The 23,161-nt window shown below is 36.4% G+C and overlaps 3 protein-coding genes across 4 annotated transcripts; all 3 read left to right on the forward strand.

The window, feature by feature from the left end:
- The first annotated feature begins 2,282 nt into the window (after nucleotides 1–2,282).
- LOC103936501 (asparagine--tRNA ligase, cytoplasmic 1) lies at nucleotides 2,283–6,923 on the forward strand. The gene is made up of 7 exons (XM_009346341.3): nucleotides 2,283–2,485; nucleotides 2,933–3,497; nucleotides 4,394–4,984; nucleotides 5,716–5,972; nucleotides 6,059–6,188; nucleotides 6,295–6,353; nucleotides 6,542–6,923. The coding sequence occupies exons 2-7, from the start codon at nucleotides 3,009–3,011 to the stop codon at nucleotides 6,723–6,725; spliced, it is 1,710 nt and encodes a 569-aa protein (XP_009344616.1). The 5' UTR covers nucleotides 2,283–2,485; nucleotides 2,933–3,008; the 3' UTR covers nucleotides 6,726–6,923.
- A 1,112-nt stretch (nucleotides 6,924–8,035) lies between these two features.
- Nucleotides 8,036–9,475, forward strand: LOC103936502. The gene is made up of 3 exons (XM_009346342.3): nucleotides 8,036–8,770; nucleotides 8,851–8,906; nucleotides 8,999–9,475. Exons 1-3 carry the CDS (start codon nucleotides 8,677–8,679, stop codon nucleotides 9,182–9,184), a joined length of 336 nt encoding a protein of 111 aa, XP_009344617.1. The 5' UTR covers nucleotides 8,036–8,676; the 3' UTR covers nucleotides 9,185–9,475.
- A 4,012-nt stretch (nucleotides 9,476–13,487) lies between these two features.
- Nucleotides 13,488–18,558, forward strand: LOC103936500 (mitogen-activated protein kinase 19). Of its 2 annotated transcripts, none has more exons than XM_048585755.1 (10): nucleotides 13,488–14,038; nucleotides 14,965–15,373; nucleotides 15,564–15,730; nucleotides 15,844–15,903; nucleotides 16,411–16,560; nucleotides 16,696–16,848; nucleotides 16,968–17,179; nucleotides 17,272–17,373; nucleotides 17,488–17,648; nucleotides 18,009–18,558. In XM_048585755.1, exons 1-10 carry the CDS (start codon nucleotides 14,012–14,014, stop codon nucleotides 18,431–18,433), a joined length of 1,866 nt encoding a protein of 621 aa, XP_048441712.1. In that variant the 5' UTR covers nucleotides 13,488–14,011; the 3' UTR covers nucleotides 18,434–18,558. The 2 variants fall into 2 exon arrangements, with proteins under 2 accessions (XP_048441712.1, XP_009344615.2); XM_009346340.3 differs by having other exon boundaries at nucleotides 13,489–14,038; nucleotides 15,603–15,730.
- Nucleotides 18,559–23,161: the final 4,603 nt, after the last annotated feature.

Below are 23,161 nucleotides of genomic sequence, written 5' to 3' on the forward strand. Positions count from 1 at the left end.
TCAGTGGATCTAAATTTTTTTTACCTAGAGAAAATTGAAATACAACTTCTTTTATTGTATTAATCTGTGAACACGAAAAATTCCTGAAAACAAGAGACAAGAATAACGTGTACAAAATAATATTTTTGTTTTTAATGATTTTGGGGTTACGATCTCTCAAATTTGGTCCTCTGATTCGATCTCTGTAAGATGTAGATTTGTTGATCCAAGGGCCGTCGAGGCTTGATCTTGGATGAACAGTTGTAAGTTTCTTCAAGGGTCTTCGTGGCTTTGATCTTGAAGGTTGATGGAAGTTTCTTCAAGGATCTTCAGGGCTTGATCTTGAATGTTGATGGATGAGCAGATCTTCAAAGACTTTTGGGCTTGATCTTGAAGAACGGTTGGTTTTCTTCAAGGGTTATCGATGCTTGATCTTGAATGAACAGTTGGTTTTCTTCAAGGGCTTTTGGGCTTGATCTTGAAGAATAGATGTGTGGATTTGTTTGTTGATCCAAGGGCCGTAGGGGCTTGATATTGGATGAACGGATCTTCAAGGGGGGTTGGGCTTGTTCTTGAAGAATGGGTGTATAGGTTTGTTGAGGTCGTTGATCCAAAGGGCCGTTGGGGCTTGATCTTAGGATGAACGGATGATGAATGAATCTTCAAGGGGCGTTGGGCTTGATCTTGAAGAATGGGTGTATGGGTTTGTTGAGGTTGTTGATCCAAAGGGCCGTTGGGGCTTGATCTTAGGATGAACGGATGATGAATGATGAACACTTTCTTCAAGGGGCCGTCGGGGCTTGATCTTGAGTTGGTGGGAGTTCTTCAAAGGCCGTTGGGGCTTGATCTTGAAGGAGGATTTGACGAAGAACAAAGAGTGCTTTCTTGATCCTTCGGGATTTTATTGAGAGCTTTAGAACTTTAAGGCTTCAAGGTTTTGGTGTGTGGGTTTGTTGAGGTTGTTAATCCAAAGGGCCGTTGGGGCTTGATCTTAGGATGAACGGTGAACACTTTCTTCAAGGGCCGTCGGGGCTTGATCTTGAAGGAGGATTTGACGAAGAATGAAGAGTGCTTTCTCCATTCTTCGGGATTCTTGGGAATTTGGGGGTTGGATGCTTGAGAGCTTTAGAGTTTCAAAGCTTCAAGGATTTTGGATGTGTGGGGAGTATTCTCTTCCATTTTGGGAGTAGAGAAATGTATTTGTGAATTGGTGTTTTGTTGGTTGTGTGTTTGTTGGGAGTATTCTCTTCCATTTTGGGAGTAGAGAAATGTATTTGTGAATTGGTCTTGGTTTGTGAATTGGTGTTTTTTTCCTCTTGATGGAGAAGCCTATTTATAGGCTTTGAGAGTGAATCACCACCATCCATTTTTTTGGTGAAGTGAGTGAATGTTGTAGGTGAAGTACATGGAGTTGGTAGGGTGAAGTAAGTGTGTGAGGTTGGTGAAGTAAATGGAGTTGGTAGGATGAAGTAAATGGAGTTGGTGGGTGAAGTAAATGGAGTTGGTAGGGTGAAATAAGTGTGTGAGGTTGGTGAAGTAAATGGAGTTGGTGGGTGAAGTAAGTGGATGTTGTAGGTGAAGTAAATGGAGTTGGTGGGTAAAGTAAATGGAGTTGGTAGGGTGAAGTAAATGGAGTTGGTAGGGTGAAGTAAGTGTGTAAGGTTGGTAAAGTAAATGGAAGTTGTAGGTGAAATGAGTGTGTGATGTAGGTGAAATAAATAAATGTCGTAATTTTAATACCTTGGTTAACATTTATTTCACTGAAATTTCGATGTCTACATAATCTATTATATTGTGAATGCATAAAAATAAAAATTTTCACGCCAGTATTATATATATTATTATTAAATTATAAAAAAATTAATGAAAATGATTTGAAAATTTTGAATTTTAACGATAAGGATAAAATAAATGATAAAATAAATGGTAAAATAAATAGTACTAGTATTGACTTTTTAATGTAAAAATATGAATCTTCGTTAAAATAAACAGTACCAAAAACTTTCGTTAAATTTCCTAATTTATACGTCCTAGTGTTGCATCATAATGGTACCATGCTTGCATGGGAAGGGAGATTATTTTTCATTAATATATGTTAGAATATATTCATATATAAACTACATATTAATAAAATACTTATTATCAACTAAAATTTTATGAGTTTGTTTTATTGTCAACTAAAATTTTTTGTGTTTGTTTGGATGTGCTTAAAAAAAAAAAAAAAAAAAAAAAAAAAACTGAGCATTGTATTTCTGGCCTTTTTTTTGTTGGTCCAAATTCTATTTTCTTGCCTAGCATTACTCTCTTTGGATCCTTGGTCGTTTCATTCGTTTCGCCCTAGAACCCATCCTTCCCTCTCTTTGGCGGCGGCGGCGAGCGAGCGAACCAGCGGCTGCGGCCCCAAGTGTGCACAACTAAGGTTTCAAGAAACCGAGAGGGGAACTCCGAAATCGAAATATCTTGGGGTTTTGCAGTGAAACGAAAAAGCCCTTCACTTCCGTGTCAGGTAACCAAATTTCCTTCTCACAATTCGCTATCAGAAATTTGGAATCTGAAATTTGGATTTACAGTTTTAGCTTAAATGTCGTCGCTTACATTGTTTGGTTACTTATAAATTATTGAAATTGGTGTGGAAAAACTGCGATTTAGGGTAATTTCGTAGATGTGTAATTTCATTGATTTTTAGGTTGTGCATAGCATACTAGGTAATTGATAAAGCTTAGAAATTTTTAATAATTCATTGTTTTAGTATGGCTGGTTGTGTTTGATGCTGCATCCATGGAGGTTTTGCATGTGTGTGCTATAAATTTCAATGAAGGTTTGTATCTATGTTTAGCTTTACTCCTTTTTCTGTTGTTCCCTTCTTGTATTTCCTTGATGCTTCGAAAACACATGCACATACTTGATTTTGAAGATTGAAATGTAATAATCGGTTGTCCTTTGTCTTTTGCAGACATTTGCTTGGGTAACAATAGCCAGCTGCCATCTCAAGCTATTTCCTTTGGCTTGAGTGTGAATTCCAACTCCTAATGGCTGATGATTCCACGCCTCCAAGTGCCCAGCTTGCTGCAGTAACCTTAAGCGATGATGCCTCCGTTCTAAAAGCGGAGTTTTCTGATAGAGTCCTCATCCGTTCCATTATTTCGCGACCTGATGGAGGGTCTGGGTTGGCAGGGCAGAAAATTCGGATTGGTGGGTGGGTGAAGACTGGTCGCAAGGCAGACAAGGATGCATTTGCATTCCTGGAGCTGAATGACGGGTCATGCGCCAGCAACCTTCAGGTGATTGTGAAAGCTGACAAGTATGACCTTGGGCAGCTTGTGCAGACCGGTACTTGCCTGTCTGTGGATGGTGTGCTTAAGCTTCCCCCAGATGGGAAAAAGCAGAAGGTGGAGCTTGATGTTGACAAGGTGATCCATGTGGGTCCGGTTGACCCAGCTAAATACCCATTGCCCAAGACCAGGCTCACCCTCGAGTTTTTGAGGGATCATGTTCATTTGCGTTCCAGAACCAACACTGTAAGTTGTTTGCATCAATATGAAACACGTTTAAACTCATAAACCATACATGCAGGTATACTGTGTGCCTGTAGACGTTTTTAATTTGTACTTGGGCCCTTGGGTATAGTTGATTTGTTTTTTTATTTTTTTTTAATTGTGTTATCATTATGATTAATATAACTTTATGCACAATTGTATATGTATTTTAGTTCGTTCTGTTTGATTATAAAATGTACTTGGCGATCAGTGCATTCTGTGGTATTGAAAAGGAAAAGATCTGTAGATAATGGATAATTAGTAGTTACCATCTGGTTTCATTTAAAAAAGGAAGAAAAGTAGTAGTAGTTATTGAAAAGAATGAATGAGATATGGGTAATTCCAGCTCATGCATTTCTTTCTTGTCTTAGAAGTTAGAAGGCATAAGCCTTTGCTGGAAGAAACAAAAAAAATTATGATGTTATTGGCCTTCTGTTTGTGCTTCAATTATTTTCACATTTTAAGACATTACAATTTATTGTTTAGCTGATTGGAAAGCAGCTGTTTTTAGGAGCCTAATTAATGTTGTGGGTTTCAACATGTGTCAGGAAGTGTATTCTTTACCATTTTAGCTTACTGCTTATTGATGTACTGCTGGTTTTGGATAGCTTGTCGACTCTTATTAATTTCATTAATATAACTCTTTCTTATAATTTTTTAATGAAATATGAATTATGTGGAGGCTTTTCTTTTTTTCCCCTTTAAAAAAAAGGTTGATTGAATATGACATTGGTTTTTTATGGAAAGATTTTAAAGGGCAGTTATTGTTGATGATAATGTGTTGCTTCCAAGGCCTTTTCTAGTTTTATCTTGCCTGTAGGACCTCTTATGATTTTGACAATTAGTGTTTGATTTAATTATATAGTATCTCCTTTCAGATCTCTGCAGTTACCCGAATCAGAAATGCATTGGCATTTGCAACCCACTCATTTTTCCATAAGCATGGATTTCTTTATGTGCAAACTCCAATTATCACCACTAGTGACTGTGAGGGTGCTGGTGAGATGTTTCAAGTCACAACCTTGTTTAGTGAAGCTGAAAAGTTGGAAAAGGATCTGATTGAGAACCCTCCTCCATCAGAAGCAGACATAGAAGCTGCCAAGCTTATCATCAAGGAGAGAGGAGATGATGTTGCTCAGCTGAAATCTGCTAAAGCAAGTAAGCAGGAAATTGGTGCTGCTGTGGCTGAGCTTAAAAAGGCAAAGGATAATGTCTTAAAGATGGAGGAGCGATCTAAGCTTAAACCTGGTATCCCTCAAAAGGATGGGAAGGTTGATTATACCCAAGATTTCTTTGCCCGTCAAGCCTTTTTGACTGTTTCTGGCCAATTACAAGTCGAATCTTATGCGTGTGCTCTTAGTAGCGTCTATACATTTGGGCCTACTTTTCGAGCTGAGAACTCCCATACTTCAAGGCATTTGGCAGAGTTCTGGATGGTGGAGCCAGAAATTGCATTTGCAGAACTTGAGGTGTGTGAAGCTTTATTGTGGTCAAAGATGCATTACATACTTTAATGTTAGGTTGTATATATGTCTTCTATGTTATATCCCAGTCTTATGCTTTGGTCACCTACACTTAAGAACATGTTTAATTCAACAATCTAGCTTAAGCTTCTTAACAGCCTTCCTAAACCCTTTTGTTCTGTTTAATTCCTATTTGTTTCTTGTGTCTTCTTTTGAACTTTGAAGTATTGTTAAAACACCCCTCTTACTCACTAGTCACTGTTGCTAGAGATGAATTATCTGCAATATAATGGCAACTTTCATGTCAAAATGCTATGTAGATGCAATAATGTTAATATCAAAATCCTCAGCATTAGGTTTACTTCGCTACAATATAGATTTTACAGTGGTCCAAGAAAATGACTATTTGGCCTTCTTTTAGGATTCTCTATTAGAATTAATATCTGCTTTCTAGTATCCTTAATTTGAAGTATTGTTAAAGGTCCTTTATTTTCATTGTTTAGTTGGTTGTCGGAATTCAATTCACTCTCTCATTTTTTTGAATGCTTTTTACGATTTAGAGAATGGTTTGTTTATTGTGGGAACATAGGAGTTGCCTCCTAACTTTCTTTTCATGAATTTTTGTATTTTTGAATCCTATTGCCATGCAGATGTGTTACAGTTTGTGTATTCATGAATTTTTGTATTTTTGAATCCTATTGTCATGCGGATGTCTTACAGTTTGTGTATTCATGTAGGATGATATGAACTGTGCAGAGGCTTATGTGAAATTTCTGTGTCAGTGGTTACTTGACGACTGCGGGGAAGACATGCAATTTATGGCTGACAAAATTGATAAAACTTGCATTGATCGTCTAACAATGGTTGCTAAGACACCCTTTAAACGGATTACCTATACAGAAGCAGTAGATCTGCTAATTGATGCTGTGAAAAAGGGCAAGAAGTTTGAGAACCATGTAGAGTGGGGGATTGATTTAGCATCTGAGCACGAAAGGTAGTCCCTTAGAATTAGTCTGCTGGTTTGTCTTATTATGGTTACTTATTAAATTGACCTCACTGATTCATTCTGGTTTTGTGCAGATACCTGACGGAAGTATTATTTCAAAAACCTGTTATCGTTTACAACTATCCTAAAGGGATCAAAGCGTTCTACATGAGGCTCAATGATGATTTAAAAACAGTGGCTGCTATGGATGTTTTGGTACCAAAGGTGGGCATTATACTTTGAACTTTGTATCGTTGAGTTCACTGCTCTGTTGTATACTTTAGCATTGTGTATCTTTCGCTTATCATTTATGTTTTTTTGTATATTTCAGGTGGGAGAGTTGATTGGGGGAAGCCAAAGGGAAGAGCGTTACGATGTTATTATGAGCAGGTATTATTTCATTGGTCTGTTTTAGTGATCTTATCTGCTGTTGTTATTATTGTTATATGATTTAATTTCTTTCCAGTGGAGACGTCCGCAGAATTTCTCTCCCCTTACTTTGGAGTGCATAGTTTTATAATGTAATGTTAAAATGAACTGACAACTGTATGTACCTTGCGATGAATCTGATATTGCAGGATTGAGGAAATGGGTCTCCCTGCTGAGCCATATGAGTGGTACCTTGACTTGCGGCGTTTTGGGACTGTCAAACATTGTGGTTTTGGGTTAGGATTCGAACGTATGGTTCTCTTTGCTACCGGGATTGACAACATCAGAGATGTTATTCCCTTCCCTCGATATCCAGGAAGAGCAGATCTTTGAATTAGTCTATAAATTGAAAGGGATGCATTCGAATTAGTTGATATAGGTTCGTGTCTCCGCTTTGCCTTTATCTACGTTAACTACAGTTTTGGCTTATTATTATTCGGAAGAACTTAGAACGAAGAATTGCTGTTGTCAAATTGATGTCTTCTTCGAGAAGCAGATCTATTAAAAATGCCGTGTTTTGCCGATTCTTAACTTTAAATCGTGTTTCGTGTGATTTCCGGAACTCTATTTTGTTTTTTTTTTTTTTTTCTTGCGTATTGGAAGATTATGGATGCATGATTTGTTGCTGGTTGATGTATTTTCTCCTCCAACGATTGTTTTTTTACTTCTGTGAGCATGTGAAAGCGTAACAGCTAGTTCTTGAACACGAGCCAAACTTTTGATTAGTTATTTATGGCCCGCTTCCTCTGTTGCATTTGTTTTTCAATCCTTTCCTGATACAACACAATCTGCTGAAGACATTTACCAACAAAACCATAAGGTGCTTACGGGCAATTTAGATACCAAGAGCATCTTTGTAGGAGATGTCAAAATCTTAGTGGAATGTCACTGTACATATTTGACATCAAAAGTTTATACAACCGAAGTATTATTTATTGATTAGATTTAAGGGCTTCATGATTAGAAGTCAAATTGGACATTAATGTCAAATTTATTTTTAGTTCATTTTAATGGTGGGTCTTTTATTTAACTAACATTCAACCAATAATTTTTTTTAACGATTACAACTATTTAAAAGTACATTAAAATAAGAAAATACCATTTGACAATTCTAAAAAGTACAAAATTTGACATAAGACATCAGATTACCACATTAGCCATCAATTGTAATTTAACTCTTATAATTTCACATTTCCTTTGAAAATTGTCTAAGATGGCAGTATTGCAATCTTATCACTCCCCCGTCAAGTTTTAGCTATTTCACGCGATAATTGGTTTGGAACGCTGCTACATGGTTGTCCTAGTTACATAAGTAGTTTTCCAAATGCGTCTCCTCTTTTCATCTTTACTCACATTCAGGACCAAAGGCCTAAAGAACAAGTCAAACTTGAATAGATAGAAAAACATCCCCAAAGAAGCATGCAATGAGTTAATGACTAATATCACTGTTCTAAAAATCCCCGCCTACGTGTTTGAAAATTTAAAAAGGGCGCCTAGATCGCCTAGGCACCTGTCTAGCCCGCCCAGACCCGACTAGGTTATGACTCACTTAGATAGAAAATAGATAACTTTCATTTTGCTTTTTTATTTTTTTCAATAAATTGTAAGAGACTTGTTGAATACTTAAATGAGCACACATTATATGTTTGTTCCCCATGTTTTCATTATGTTCCAATACTTCATAATATATGTGTCATTCTATTTTGTAGTTTATGATGAAATTATATATATTTTAAGTATAAACATATACTTATTTACATGAAATATAATTGATTTAGTTAAATCCACCTAGACCTCGTCTAGCTGCCTAGGTGCTAGGCCTTAGCGGCGCCGCCTGACTAACGCCTAGCGTTTTTTAGAACCTTGACTAATATGACATGGGCATATTGCTACAATGACATCCTGGTGCCAATGAAATAAAAAAAATTTAGAGGATCTTGGTGCCAATGAAATAAAAAAAATTTAGTCCATGTATTCTCGTTGTATTGGCACGAGAGATCACGTGATAGTGTATAATTTCTATGTAAGTTGTTCTCCTACGATAAAGGGTTCGCTTATATATGCACACATGCGTGTGAATGCACTTCTCCATGTGCATCCCCAGCCACAATAGACAAACGTACTACTATCTTTTGTTGTCTATCTCAAACTGTCTGAACTGATCATCATCTCCCTATGCATTGCATTGGAGCCTCTCTCTCTCTCTCTCTCTCTCTCTCTCCTGACCAAACTTCTTATCGTTGATCACCAATATTCTATCATGATCCCCTACTAATGAAACACTATGAACTTCTACTTGAATTTTCTCCTAATCCTTCTAGTCTCCCTCTCCCATGATCTCTTTGCTCACTCAAGTTTGGCCACAAGAAAAGTACAAGGTCTCTCTCTCTCTGTCTCTCTCTCTCTCTCTCCCGCACATATATTCTGATGAGTTAACATGAACCTGTGTTTGTTTCAGATGAGGATACCAAGACTAAGGTAGTAAGAGAATCATCAAATGATTTCCGGGTCAAGGTAACTACACAGAATACAAACTTGAGGACTACTATGTTTTTCTTCTGTCTTTCACACAGGCACTTCCTGATCTATTTCATGTCAATCATCAGCAACTCTACTATTCATCATCTGTTGAAGGAAATCATCATCATGTCAAAAGGAAAGCGTTGCACGAAGTACATTCAGGAGCAAATCCTGTCAGTAATTCTATAAATTCCTCAGCGATCGAAGAAGTCCCTAGTAATCGTATGACTCTTATTTTCTTTATCATATATGTTTCTTTCTTTGCATATTAGCTAGCTAGCTGGTCCAAATTGCATAAAGATTAATTTATCTTTCTTCTTTTTTTTTTAAAGATACACTCTTCATTTCCTTCAAAACTCAAGTAATACTGTACCGCTTTCAACCCAACTTGAAGATGTCGATTCACGCACTGTAAAGTTTTCTAATGTAATGTGAAAAAATTGACAAATTAAATCATAAAAAAAATTACTTCAAGCACCTATTACTGTGATTCAAATTCTGTTTGTACTTTCTAAGAATGTAAAGACAAGAAACCTCAATATCATTTGGTAGTTAGTATACTAGTTTCTTGTCTCGAAATTGTAGGCATATATATATTTATATATATAATAGCAAGTTTAGCTAGCATGCCACTTGCTCAGAAATCTACCTTAATAATTAGGTTTAAATCTTAACGTGGTACGTATACCAATTATGTAAAACATTATAAGATTGAACTATACGGAGCCACAATTTCACCTGCCTTACCACTCTACTAGATCAAGAGTTGAGTGAGATACTCACATGAGAATATTCTTGTGATTGAACTAGAGGGGGTAGTGGCTGAGCCAAATTTTATCTGCTCTATCACGCTACTAGATCGAGAGTTCAGTGAGATACTCACATGATAATATCCTGACGGCACCAAAGCTTTCCCCCTCTGTACATGCTACTGATGCACGATGTTTTGCATTGTGTAGATCAATAGCTGTAGTAGCAATACTTTTGAAGAGATGATGGGGGTAATGGAGTAGTGACTAGATGGCATAAGCGCCTGCTGATTGTGATTGATTTGCTTTAAGACAGTGCAGGGTCAAAAGGCTAAGTTCTCAGTTGACCAATAATAATTCATGAACCGTAAATAGTTATGTGAATTTGTTGTATAGTTTCTGCTAAAAGTTGCTATTTATTGGTTGAGAGGATCCCGAAAATGTTGTTGAACTAATTGGTAAATATTTTGTTGGTCTAAAAGCAGAAAAAAGATGAAAGGACATTATGAAAAGTATGATTGTACAATTATGAAAAAGCAAATTATTCTTTTCGTTGCTGTTTGCTTTGGGAAAAAGTTTGTGGGTGTGATTTGATAAAGAGAGCCGAATGAGAATGATCATATATAGGGAAAAAAAATTATTTTGCTCGGAACACATGTAATACAATATATGTTATTATATAAATAAATAAAATTTTATTTTTAAGTTGTTATTTTTTAATCCAAATATCTCATCAATTGTATAATGACACGTGAAGTACCGATCCTGTATTCCGGACACATTAAAAAAAATCTCCCTGTACATAGAGCATTTTCCTCTCACTATTTTTCATTTTTTTTATTTTGGTAATTTCAAATCGTTCGAGTCTCAACTTTTCTTTTCTTGATCATTCAAGTCTCATCCATTGAGGTACAAAAACACCTATTTATAATTACTTTTATGCAGGAAAAAAAAAATCATAAATGTAAAGAATATATAGGAAAGTAATCTTAACTCTATTACAAATAGGAGACTAAATTAATAAATGAGTAATGTTAGGAAAACTAAATTTGTAGATTAAATTTTATAAACTAAATAATATGGAAGTTGGTAATTGGATTATTACTTAATGGTTGATAAATATGTTCATTTTCTATTGGTAAAACCTCATTTGATTTGCTAATTTAGTCTACAAATTTAATCTCTCTAGTATTACGCTTAATGAATATATTCCTAAGATATAATTCTGCATCAGAAGTGTCCTAACCTTTTGAGTCGACGGGATGTCATGTGCGGCTATACTTGTTCTCGTCGCGAGGTTTCAGTTCCCTCTCGACTGTTGAGAGCATGAATTTTCAAGAAGATCCTAGTATGGACACAAATGTTTTAAAAGTCTTATATGATTTGATAGAATAGTTGTTGGCTTCTAGTGTGTGAGTTGATATGAGTCATCTTTGTCATTCTTCATTGTTTGTGTTATATGAGCTTCAAATTGTAGTAGTAGTGTGTTGGCATAACCGTTGATCAGTTGATGTTTGTAACCAATGCTTGTATTTCACGTTTTATTTGATGGGCGCATACATCTATAATTTGGCTTCCATCAGCAGCAAACATTCCCATTGAATGCACGTATAGTTTTCTTTCGTCAGCTCTAGTGTAAGCATATAATATGTCCACGTTGAATGTGTACGTATGTCCGTATATACGGATTGAGATTCACTTCGGATCTCTATGTCTGTAGTCTACGGACTAAGAGATCCGGACCACTCAATTTCAATACAGTCTCCATTCGCCCATCTCGCTGTCACTGACTTAATTCAGAAAACCTCAAAAACTTGAACGGCTGCGATCTCTACCTCTCTTTAACGATTGATCTTGAGCTCTCATTCTGTAGCCTTCACACATAGAGATTCGGAGTGTAACTCATTCCCTATTTATGACCATGGGATCATCACTACACCAACGTGTTTCTTGAGAGAGAGAGAGAGAGAGAGGCACTATTGGTTGCGTAGAGGAGATGGAACAGTAGTTGTACTTGTGGGAACGACGACGTAATCTGCATGGTCGGAATTGTGGCTACGTACTATGACTTTGGCGGCCAAATTAATGACGAAGAAGAAGATTAAGATATTTTGAGTTGGTGACCTTAATCTTCAGGCAAGTTGGTTAGTTCTCATAAATATTATAAGTCAACAATATTGTTTGTGTTCAACTAGTTTTTCGTACATATTTAATTTCTCATATAGAACCAACACAATAACGTTGGTAAAATAACTCTATATATAGAGTATTAATGGCATCCTCATAATTTATATAATGATTGGAGTTTCATGCTCTTGGTCACTTGGTAAACAAAGCGAGGCGATATTCAAGGGAGGATTCAAAAAGGGTTGTGATGTCCATACATTCTATTTTATTTCTTACACATCCCTTATTAATTTCTATCCGTTGATTTTCTTTAATTCATTCGATCCGACGACCGAAAATTAGAAGAGTGTGTAAAAAGTAAAATAAGATGTGTGAATATCAAATCTCTTCAAAAATAATCTTGGGTGGACAAAATATGACTGCTTATGAGTAGTTGTGGAAAAACAATTTAAAATTAAACGACACTATTATCAATCATAAAGGAAACAACATTACACCTTTCAAAAGTGAAAGCTTATATGCTTTTCCAATTTCATCTATTAGGATCATACTCTGACATTGGAGGCCGAAGTCTCGGGTATGCAGGAAGATTAACTAAGATTTCATTCAATTTCATTCTCTTGGAAGATTCACTACTTGGATTAGTTTGGTGGTGATGGTGGTGGTGGTGGTGGTGGTTTCTTACCTTTAGTTATATTCAAATGCCTCTCCACACCAATTAACCAATCACAATTCAAATTCCCCGATTAACTAATCAACAAATTCAAATTCATAATAATCACCAACTCGCCATCCTAAACTTAAGCAACAATGGGAATTAAAACAAAAATGAAAATACATATTGGAACTAAGAAATTGAAAATTTAGGTTAAAAATACATTGTTCTTCTCTATGTTTTCTTGTTGGTGGACGGATCTAGCAATGGTGGTGCGAGAGAGATTAAAAAAAGGAAGTGGAGGTGAATAATTTTGAGTTTTGAAGAGTGGATGATGTGAAATAGGGTGTGGAAGGAGGAAATCTGAGAAAAATGGCTGCTGCCATCACGAAGGGATCTCTCAAATCCCTGAAAAAACGACATGTAGTTTTTTCTTTCTTTGAGCTACATGTCGTTTTCCTTTAACTTAAGTTATGGACTAAAACGCTGTCATTTTGAAGGGTATATATGCTAATTTAATTTGATGTCGAACTTTTTCCTTTTGAAATCAATATTGTCAATTTTGATTTTCTATTTTGTTTCACCCTTTGATAATGATAAAAAATGAGAGGTTTAGATCACAAGATGACTTATGGAATGACCAAAACGAATATTTAAGGCAAATATCGAGTGATATTTTACCACAATGATTAAAAGAAGTTGAGTCTTTACATAATTACGTGAGTCTAAATTCTGCCAATAACTAGTTTAGCATATAATATAACAAAATTTATAATTAGACGAAAAAATAGAATACTTAGGACAAATATAAACTTCCTCGGAAAAATAAAAAAGCTCGTAAAAAGTCTCAACACGTGTAAATATAGTTTAGTGGTTCAAATAGGATAAGATGGAATTTATTATTCTCTATGTCTAAACATCCAAAGAGGCATGGTATTTGAAAGAATTACCAATACGGCCACTGACGTATACGCCAGCAGTACACCGTACACACTGTGTAAAAAAAGGTCCGTTGTGGTGGATAAAACGAAAAAAAAATCAAAATTATCAAATTAAATCCCCAAAATTTAAGCAAATAAGACCATCTCTCTTCGCTCCTCTCCTCTGCCTCTCTCCCTTTTCTTTGAATTCCCTTCCACTTCTCGCCGATACGCCACGGCCACGGCCACCCTGCTGGATCTCTCGTTCCCAAAGAGAGCCTAGGGTTTCCAATTTCAAATTTCGAACAATCCTAGGGGTTTGGAAGTTGGATTTTTCCAAAGTTTCTAGGGTTTCCGTTTCAGTTTGTTATTGAAATTTCTGAATTTGGGGTTGATTTTGGGATTGCTGGATCTTGGGGAAATTGGGGAATTGAGGGGAGGTGTGGATTTGGATGAGAGAGGAGGTTGTTGGTGTATTTGTTTGTGCTAGAAGGGACTTTGGCCTCGTCGTTCGGACTGGTGCAAATGTGGATAGTTTAGTTTTCTTCTAGGTCTTCTTCATACAAAGATTTTGTATCTAGAACTTTATCAGTCGTCGTTTTCCTTTGAGTTCGAATTTTGTTCGATTACTAGAAGAGCAAGACGAAGATGATGCGTCCTGATCACCAAAATAAGGTATCTTTCTCTCTCTCTGGAGTTTTTTGGGGTATTTCAAGACCTGGGTTGGGGTTATCATCTTCCATTTGACTGCTAAGAGAATGTGTTCCGGAATTTGAAAGATATCATTCAAAATTTAATGGATTTATGATTTTCTTTAATATTATTTTATTGGGTTTTGTAAGCCTGAATTTTCACCATATTATCAATGTCTGTAAGGTTAATACTAAGCCCAGTTTGGTTTTTTGGTGGCATTTTTTTCTTTCCAGTTTCCTGTTTCTTGGGTGAACTGTTCAATTGCTATTTCTGTTGTGTTTTCTGTTGGTGCTACCGTTCTTGTAGTAATTTTTTGAGGTATTTATCTTGTTTTCGTCACTCTTACACGCAAAATGGTTTAATTAAAGAATGTGCTTTGAATATTCTTTTTATGTGGTTTTGTTTCAGATTGTGTTTTATCTTTTGTTTTCTGTTTCTTTGTTGTGGAATTGCATTTCAAAGCAAGGAATCTAGTCTTTTTTTATAACTGTTTGATACTCCACCATAGCATACTGTTTTACTCTGCTCCCTTTTCTTCTGGCACCTGATTCTATTATCTTATTCTATTACTTTGTTGGAGGGCCGTATGAGTTATAGTTATCACAATGTATGTCTTTGGTTCCTGTTTGAACAGAAATGGTGTCTTGGTAACTCTTTAACATAACTCTTCAACTGAGATACGTGAATGAAACCTTGACCTGAGGAAGAAGCATTTGTTATGAAATAATTGGTGCTTTTGTGATCGATCTTAGGCTGTTTTTTTTTTCTGTTCATAAAAAAATTTGCTGTCTTATTTTATGACATTGTATTTTGTTGTACAAAAGGAAGTTACAATTTGTTTGATTTTTGAAATTTATGTGTATATTATATGCACGTGTTTTTCTAAATGTATTCTTTCTATTTTTCAGCAGCTGAAAGAGATGGACTTTTTCACCGAATATGGTGAAGCTAATAGATATAAGATTCTCGAAGTCATAGGGAAGGGAAGTTATGGGGTTGTTTGTGCAGCTATTGACACACATACTGGGGAGAAAGTTGCAATAAAGAAAATACATGATATCTTTGAGCACATCTCTGATGCCTTTAGGATCTTGCGTGAAGTTAAGTTGCTTAGACTTTTAAGACATCCTGATATTGTCGAAATTAAGCGGATCATGTTGCCACCTTCAAAGAAAGAGTTCAAAGATATTTATGTTGTTTTTGAGCTCATGGAGTCAGATCTTCACCAAGTTATCAAGGCTAATGATGACTTGACCCGCGAACACCATCAATTCTTTCTTTACCAGATGTTACGTGCTTTGAAATATATGCATACAGGTGACTTTCCTGTTTTTCTCATTTATGCTCATTGTTCTTTATTGTTTTTTCCCATAAATTGTTAAATTTCCTAAATAATGTGTTTAAATATTGATTGTGTCCATAGTTGTATTAATTCTTCAATGGTAGATATATTCTCATTTTAGTTTTTTGTTATTTATGGAAACTCAAGAGTGAATTTCATGATTAGGTCTGCACTATGACCTAAGAATTAGTGTTTTGGTTGCAGCAAATGTGTATCATCGAGATCTTAAGCCAAAAAATATACTGGCAAATGCAAATTGCAAGCTCAAAGTTTGTGATTTTGGACTAGCAAGAGTTGCCTTTAATGATACTCCAACAACAATATTTTGGACAGTGAGTCATTTTCAATCTCCAATTTCCTTTAACAGAATTTTATTACTTGTTAATTGTTTCAAACCTGCATAATAAATAATGGCATTGATGTTGTTTCTTTGATGCACTTATAGGACTATGTTGCTACAAGATGGTATAGAGCTCCAGAATTATGTGGGTCATTCCTTTCCAAGGTATGCCTTTTCTAACATCAGTGACTTGTATTCAGATTTCAGAGCCAATGCCAATATAAATAGATCATGCTCCATTTTTTTTTGGAGGTGTTGTTATGATGCAGTATGGTTTGTTATTGACCTTTCTCGTCAGACAGTCTCTTGTGGCGTTGCCTAAATACATTTATTTTCTACTTGTTTTAAAATGAGTATACTTTTGAAATAAGAAGTTTGATTGGCAATTTATAGCCAAATAAGCATTGCAAAATTTACTTGGCTTGACATAGATGAAATCATGCATTTATTTCTGTCTGGAGTGTTTTCTCTTCTGAGTGCTTTATAGTAAGCAGTAATACTAGATTATAATAATTCTTGTTCAGGGAGGACTATTGAATTCTCCTGGAAGTTGTATCTGTCAGTCAGGTAATTGAGTCAGGTTATGTCCATTTCTCTGGAGTGGTCTAAGTGCTTCATGAGCTTTCTAATTCTGGTTCGATGATCTGATTTTTGCTTGCTTCTTGTTTGCAGTACACACCTGCAATTGATATATGGAGTATTGGCTGCATCTTTGCCGAGGTATTGACAGGGAAGCCATTGTTTCCGGGTAAAAGCGTTATTCATCAATTAGATTTGATCACTGATCTCCTCGGAACACCTCCGCTCGAGACCATCTCTGGAGTATGTGCCATTTATTCCTCTCTTTCTCTCTCTCTCTCTCTCTCTCTCTCTCACTCAAAAACACACATGCATATTGGTGAGTATTGCTGTTTTTTTCTCTAGTTACTAATGCTATGGCTATTTCTTTACATTCAGGTTAGAAATGAGAAGGCAAGGAAATACTTGGAAATGCAGAGAAAACCTCCTGTGCCGTTTACACAAAAATTTCCTAAAGCAGATCCTCTAGCGCTGCGCCTATTACAAAGGCTATTGGCTTTTGACCCAAAGGATAGACCAACTGCTGAGCAGGTTTGTGCCAGATAAATATTTACTAAAAATGCATCTAGCAAGTAGATTTGGGGAGCTTGTTCTTCTCTTTGTTTAACAGAGGTGGACTAAAACTTTTTCTCTGTGTTTGTTTTACACAGGCACTAGCTGATCCTTACTTCAAGGGTCTAGCCAAAGTTGAGAGAGAACCTTCTTGCCAGCCTATTTCGAAGATGGAATTTGAATTTGAAAGGCGAAGAGTCACAAAGGAGGACATCAGGGAACTAATTTACCGGGAAATACTAGAATACCATCCTCAGCTACTTAAGGACTACTTGAATGGAACTGAAGGCACAAGTTTTACGTATCCGAGGTTGAAATTTTATTTCTTAACAATCCTATCACAGTTTTTCGTCATATAGAGTTTGCTGTTTCCATAAAATTTATTATATTTCTTCAATGCAGTGCAATAGGCCAATTCAGAAAGCAATTTGCGTATCTCGAGGAAAATGGTGGGAAAAGTGGACCGGTTATTCCTCCAGAGAGGAAGCATGTCTCCCTTCCACGGTACGTTATTTTCAAGCTCCTTTTGGTGTTGGTCAATGTTAGTCTTGTGCTATCATCAGGTAAAAATGTTGATTTTGGGATTTTTTCTTGGATTATCGATGTCCTTGTTTTCAGATCCACCGTTCACTCAAGTACAGTCCCCCCTAGTGCACAGTCAAATTTGGTCTCGTATGAGAACCGACAGACAGATGAGGCTTGTAGCAGTTTTAGAGTAACGGACACAATTTCTGGAAATGCACCAAAAGTTTCAAGGCCACCACCGAGGGTGCCAACAGGTAATCCACTGCCTTGTAATAATACCTAGCTAATCTTATTTTAAGGTATGCAATTTCAAATTAGAATTGGCAGAATATATCATGATGTAGTGATGATTTATCGATAACCCAATTTATGTTCTTTTCTATTTCTGCAACCCCACTTCTTCTGACACAATGCCTAACAAGTAGCATGTTCTGGCCCTTCGGAATATGAGTTTCAGAAGCACAAATAACTTTATTTTTGTCATTCGTATGATTTACTAGCCATGCCACACCCGGGTTCAAATAAAACCCCAGCATGGCATAGCATGTAGCGTTGGCGCATCTGATTGTTTTGTTTATGCTCCAGTAGTGTTAATAATTTTCCTTACCCTACAGCAAAACCTGGGCGAGTTGTTGGACCAATTCTTCCATACGAGAATGGCAGAAATGTGAAGGAAATGTATGATCCGAGGACGTTATACAGAAACGCAGTTCCTCCTCAGTCTGTCTCTCCACACTGCTTCTTCAGAATTCATACTGCCAACCAAGACAAGGCCGGAGTGGAGGTGCAGAGGTATGAATCACATGCTAAACTGCAACCCCAACCCGAACAGTGCAACTTAGCAGCAAAGCCTTCTCCGGGCATGGTCATTGAAGTCAATACAAACCCGTACTACCCGCCACCTGCCAAAGTAGATCAATTAAGCTCGATAGATTCAAAATTACTGCACGCGCAATCTCAGTTTGGTCCTGTAGGTGCCGCTGCTGTAGCTGTAGCTGCTCACCGGAACACTGGAGCTGTTCAGTATGGATTGTCTTGAGTGGGTTCAATGGAGGAGGGTGGAGTGATTGTATAAAATCCATTTTTTTCCCTTTCCAATTGTGCCTTGTGTAATTATGTGTATGCACTATTGGGTATTAATAATGATAGAGTGCTATTTTCTAATCTTGGATGAACTTTGACTAATGGAAGTTTGAGGGCAGAATCTTGAGTGTAACAGGATATGTCCCGGAAACTTGGTCATGTGATGAGTGCTATAGAGTGACGGGTGGAGTAGACTAATGATTAAGAAACCACTAGTAAGCCACTAGGGTTAGCCTAGTGCCTAGTGGCGAGGGTGAGTGGATTCATCGATTGGAGTAGACCAAGTTCAGGATATGAAACCTTCCAATGTTAAATAAGTTAAATAAGTAAATAAACTCAACATTTTTCCACCTCACGTATATACTTTTTATAATAAGTGAAATTACTACTTTAAACTATACTAAATGGAGGGAGACGGTTTAAATATGGGACACAACGGCCTTGAAAAGGAAGGCCCTACCTTTCTATATGCAAATTATTATCATATATAGATGATAAGTTATTACAACTTAGGTACTTATTGGGCACGTAGAGTTATACAACATACACCTTTTTCTTGTCATCAGAAAATCGCATGTAGTTGAGTGGTTCTCTACTGCTCACCATCATGCTTTATGGTTATGGTTAACTGAAATAGTCGATGAGTAAACATCAAGCAATATTTTTACTAACCATTAAACTCTGAACATAATATCAACGATCCAAACCGTTCATCTTCATGCATCCTCTAATAGATCATATTTTCAAAAAAGAAAATCCGAAAAAAAACAAAATTTGATGAGAAAAATGAAGCAATGTAAACAACAATTAACGGTTAAATTTTGATCTATGATTTATATGATTATAATGGCAAATTTCAAAGTTAAGCTCTTCATGAAAGTTGTAAAGCTTGTCATTACGAGCGTTTATATATTTTTTACACTTCTACATTAATTAAAAAATATTAGATTTTGGGCTAACAAAGTGACAATTATCATTGGCATACCATACCAACCAAACTATTTGGTATACCGAAAAGTTTGGTACAGTAATGGTAATAGATTTTACCGTACCAAATATTTGGTATGGTAATTGGTATAAAGGTTTGGTACGGTAATGTACCAAAACCACCCCTAGATATGTACATTATACATGTTCATACTTCTTATTTTTTTCCAACGTAATGGTGGGAAACATGCATTAAGCATGAAGTCATGCATTAATCATGAAGTCAACCTATCCCTTCTAATTTTTGTATAATATAGGTGTTCTTTAGATATAGACCGTTGCAACTTTTATTTCCTAGATAAAAACTCACCTAATTATAAATATCCAAATAAAGCCTAAATTTAAAAATGACTGCCAAGTATAGAAGTAATTGACCTATAATTACAAAATATTTACAATTTGTACCACAATATTCAAAAAACAAAAATCAATAAATGTTATTACTCACCTTAATTACAATGAAAATATAATTATTGCATATATTATTATCCCAAACACACACATATATACGTTCAAATGTATATATTACTACCATAAGCTCAATATATATATATATATATATAGGTACACATATATAGTTTACCTATATGAATGTATAGTAGTACAGACACACCCCGACCTGAAATGTCCACTAGGACCTCGAATCGAGTCGTGCTAGCCGACACCAGGAAGGTGACGAAGCATAAAGTGTGACAATGTATCAAATGTGAATAATTAAAATCTAAAAGTGCCTAAGTACACGAGTGCGCGATGAGCAGGTCTGGACTCATTTCATGCATGATACAGAGCATAGGTATAGTATAGTAAGGTAAGATAATGATTATATCATCATAAGAAGACATCTATACTGAAAAGTGCCACGAATCCTCGTCGATATGGAACTCTGCTACTAGAACCTGGAGGGGTGCAAAAATAGAAAGTGTGAGTGGGTGAAACAAAACTTTTCAAACCAATTTCAATTACTAAAGGCAATAACCCCTCGCTGTAACACCTGTATAATTTCCTAGAAAATAACAGGCGTGACAATAATTCAAACCAAAACCAAAATAACAGTCTCAGAGTTATGCCGTGTCCAATATCTCAACAAGAATAAGTAACCCAGATGAAATAAATCAATATGAAATAGTATATCAGCCGGATCCACCTATTGTGGCCTGTACGGTTGAATCAATAGCTCATCAACATACTAGCCGGAATCACCTCACGTGACCTGTACGATTATTCATATCTCATAAATCAATGCTAGCATATAAGTCGGAGTTACCTATAATGACATGTACGACTTAATCAATATCTCATCACATATCTCATTAATCAATGCTAGCATATAAGTTGGAGTCACCTATAGTGACCTGTACGACTTATCCATATATCATCACATATCTCATCAATCAATGCTAGCATTTAAGTCGGAGTCACCTATAGTGACCTGTACGACTTAATCAATATCTCATCAATCAATGCTAGCATATAAGTTGGAGTCACCTATAGTGACTTGTACGACTTAATCAATATCTCATCACATACCTCATCAATCAATGCTAGCATATAAGTCGGAGTCACCTATAGTGACCTGTACAACTTATCTCATCAATCAATGCTAGCATATAAGTCGGGAGTCACCTATAATGACCTGTACGACTTATCCATGGCTCATCAAACATGCTAGCATATAAGTCGGGAGTCACCTATAGTGACCTGTACGACTTATCCATAGCTCATCAAACATGTTAGCATATAAGTCAGGAGCCACCTATGAATGACCTGTATGACTTATGACTTATCCATAGCTTATCAAACATGCTAGCATATAAGTCAGGAGTCACCTATAGTGATCTGTACGACTTATCCATAGCTCATCAAACATGCCTACACACGAGTCGGAACCACCTCTAATGGTATGTACGACAAGATTGGGTGTAAATAAATACGCTTAAGTGCTACGATCACATGAAGGCTGTGCGAATAATCGTGGGTCACCTATGAGTCGGAACCACCTATAGTGGTCTGTACGACAAGACTGTGCACCTACCTTGGATCCAAGGTGAGCATAAGGTGCGAGAGGTGAACATCACGTGAAGGATTGTGCCTTGGCTACGGGCGGGAGCACTAACACCGGGGTGCATGTTATGAGCTCTCATCACATCTCACATAATCATCAATTCACTTAATCAATCAATAACTCACCTGGTACTTACCTGAGCGTCTTGCGTTCACCTTTGCACTTCAAAGCATTCACAATAATTATGTGCAGATAATATACATATGGATATGCCATGATGCAATCTAAAACACAACCATAGCATAGTGTTTCCAAATATATACATATATATATAACATGGCGTGAAATGCATAATTTGTAACGCCCCACTTCCAAACTATTTATTTTCAGGAATAATTATCGGTGATAAGCCCAACTAGACATTAGTTTAATTAACTATCATTACTTACATTTTTTTATAATTTCTTGATTCTTCACACATTGATTTATGACCAACATTTAACCACCAAATCATAAGGTTAAATCTCACATTTTCCACTAATGTCCCTCACATTGCTCAATTCCCCAAACAAGGCTATTGTCTCAATTATTTAATCTCATTTTATTATATGGCTACATCTAATGTCTCGTTAGACTACCTACGTACCCTAAACAAGGATCAAACCAATCGTAGTTCAAAGTAATTATTTGTAGGTAACATGCACAAATCAATTTAGAAGCGTTTGTGGAACTATCAATTATATACATATGATAAAAAGGGAAAGACCCACTCACCTGGAGTCCACGCTAGGATTCTATAACACGCACATCGAGGCGTCCGAAACGATTGGTGCCTAGAACAATTATCGAATCACATCTCAGAACTCTTATCAATAGAATACGTAATTCACATAAAGCACATCCTCAAGGACATTCTAAAATAGTTTGAGACCCATTGACCACAAGTTAACCGTCAATCAAAGATCGACGGTAGGGTTTACAACCCTGTATAACTCAATCCAGAAGATCCGCATTTCAGATTTCCAATCCGAAACCTCCAAAGATCCACATTATGCTTCTAGCATAACATACTAAAATTTCATTATGATCCAACGGTCGGATCTTCACCAATTGCCCAAAACTAAGTGGTGGTTAATATTTATTTTACGAACTTACAAATCCACTTCGAGAATATCCGTAAGTCGGATTCCCGATCCATAAATTCGTATGATCCTTAAATATTATGTGTTATAATGTATCCAAGTTTGGTGACGGTCCAACGGTCGGATCATCGATTCACATTTTATCAAGTAACATATCGTAATGAATTTAGGTCCAAACAATCAATCTACGTTATAAAAATAACTAAACTGAACTCAAGACATTTAATTTAGCCTAAAAGTAGCATCGACGGTCCCCTGGCCATGTGTTGCCGCACGCGCCGCTGCGGGTGGCCGTTGGTCGCCCTAACTCGCCGGAAAATCCAACTATTTCTAAAAATTACCAAAATTTACAAGAATGAAGATCTCAATGAGTAGAATAACTTTCATACCTATGACCAAGGCCAATTTGGCCGGTAAGAGCTTCAATGTTACATAAATCCGTCGGAAACCCTAAAAAAGGTGTGCTTCGATTCGACCTCCATGCTCACTCCAACGCCTCCACAAGTGTTTGAGCTTTGTTCCTGAGGTTGAGGGGAGTCTATTTGTGGTGGTA

This window comes from the organism of the source record quoted next, unplaced genomic scaffold (assembly GCF_019419815.1).
Source record: "Pyrus x bretschneideri cultivar Hongxiangsu unplaced genomic scaffold, Pyrus_bretschneideri_v1 Contig23, whole genome shotgun sequence".
NCBI lineage: Eukaryota > Viridiplantae > Streptophyta > Magnoliopsida > Rosales > Rosaceae > Pyrus > Pyrus x bretschneideri.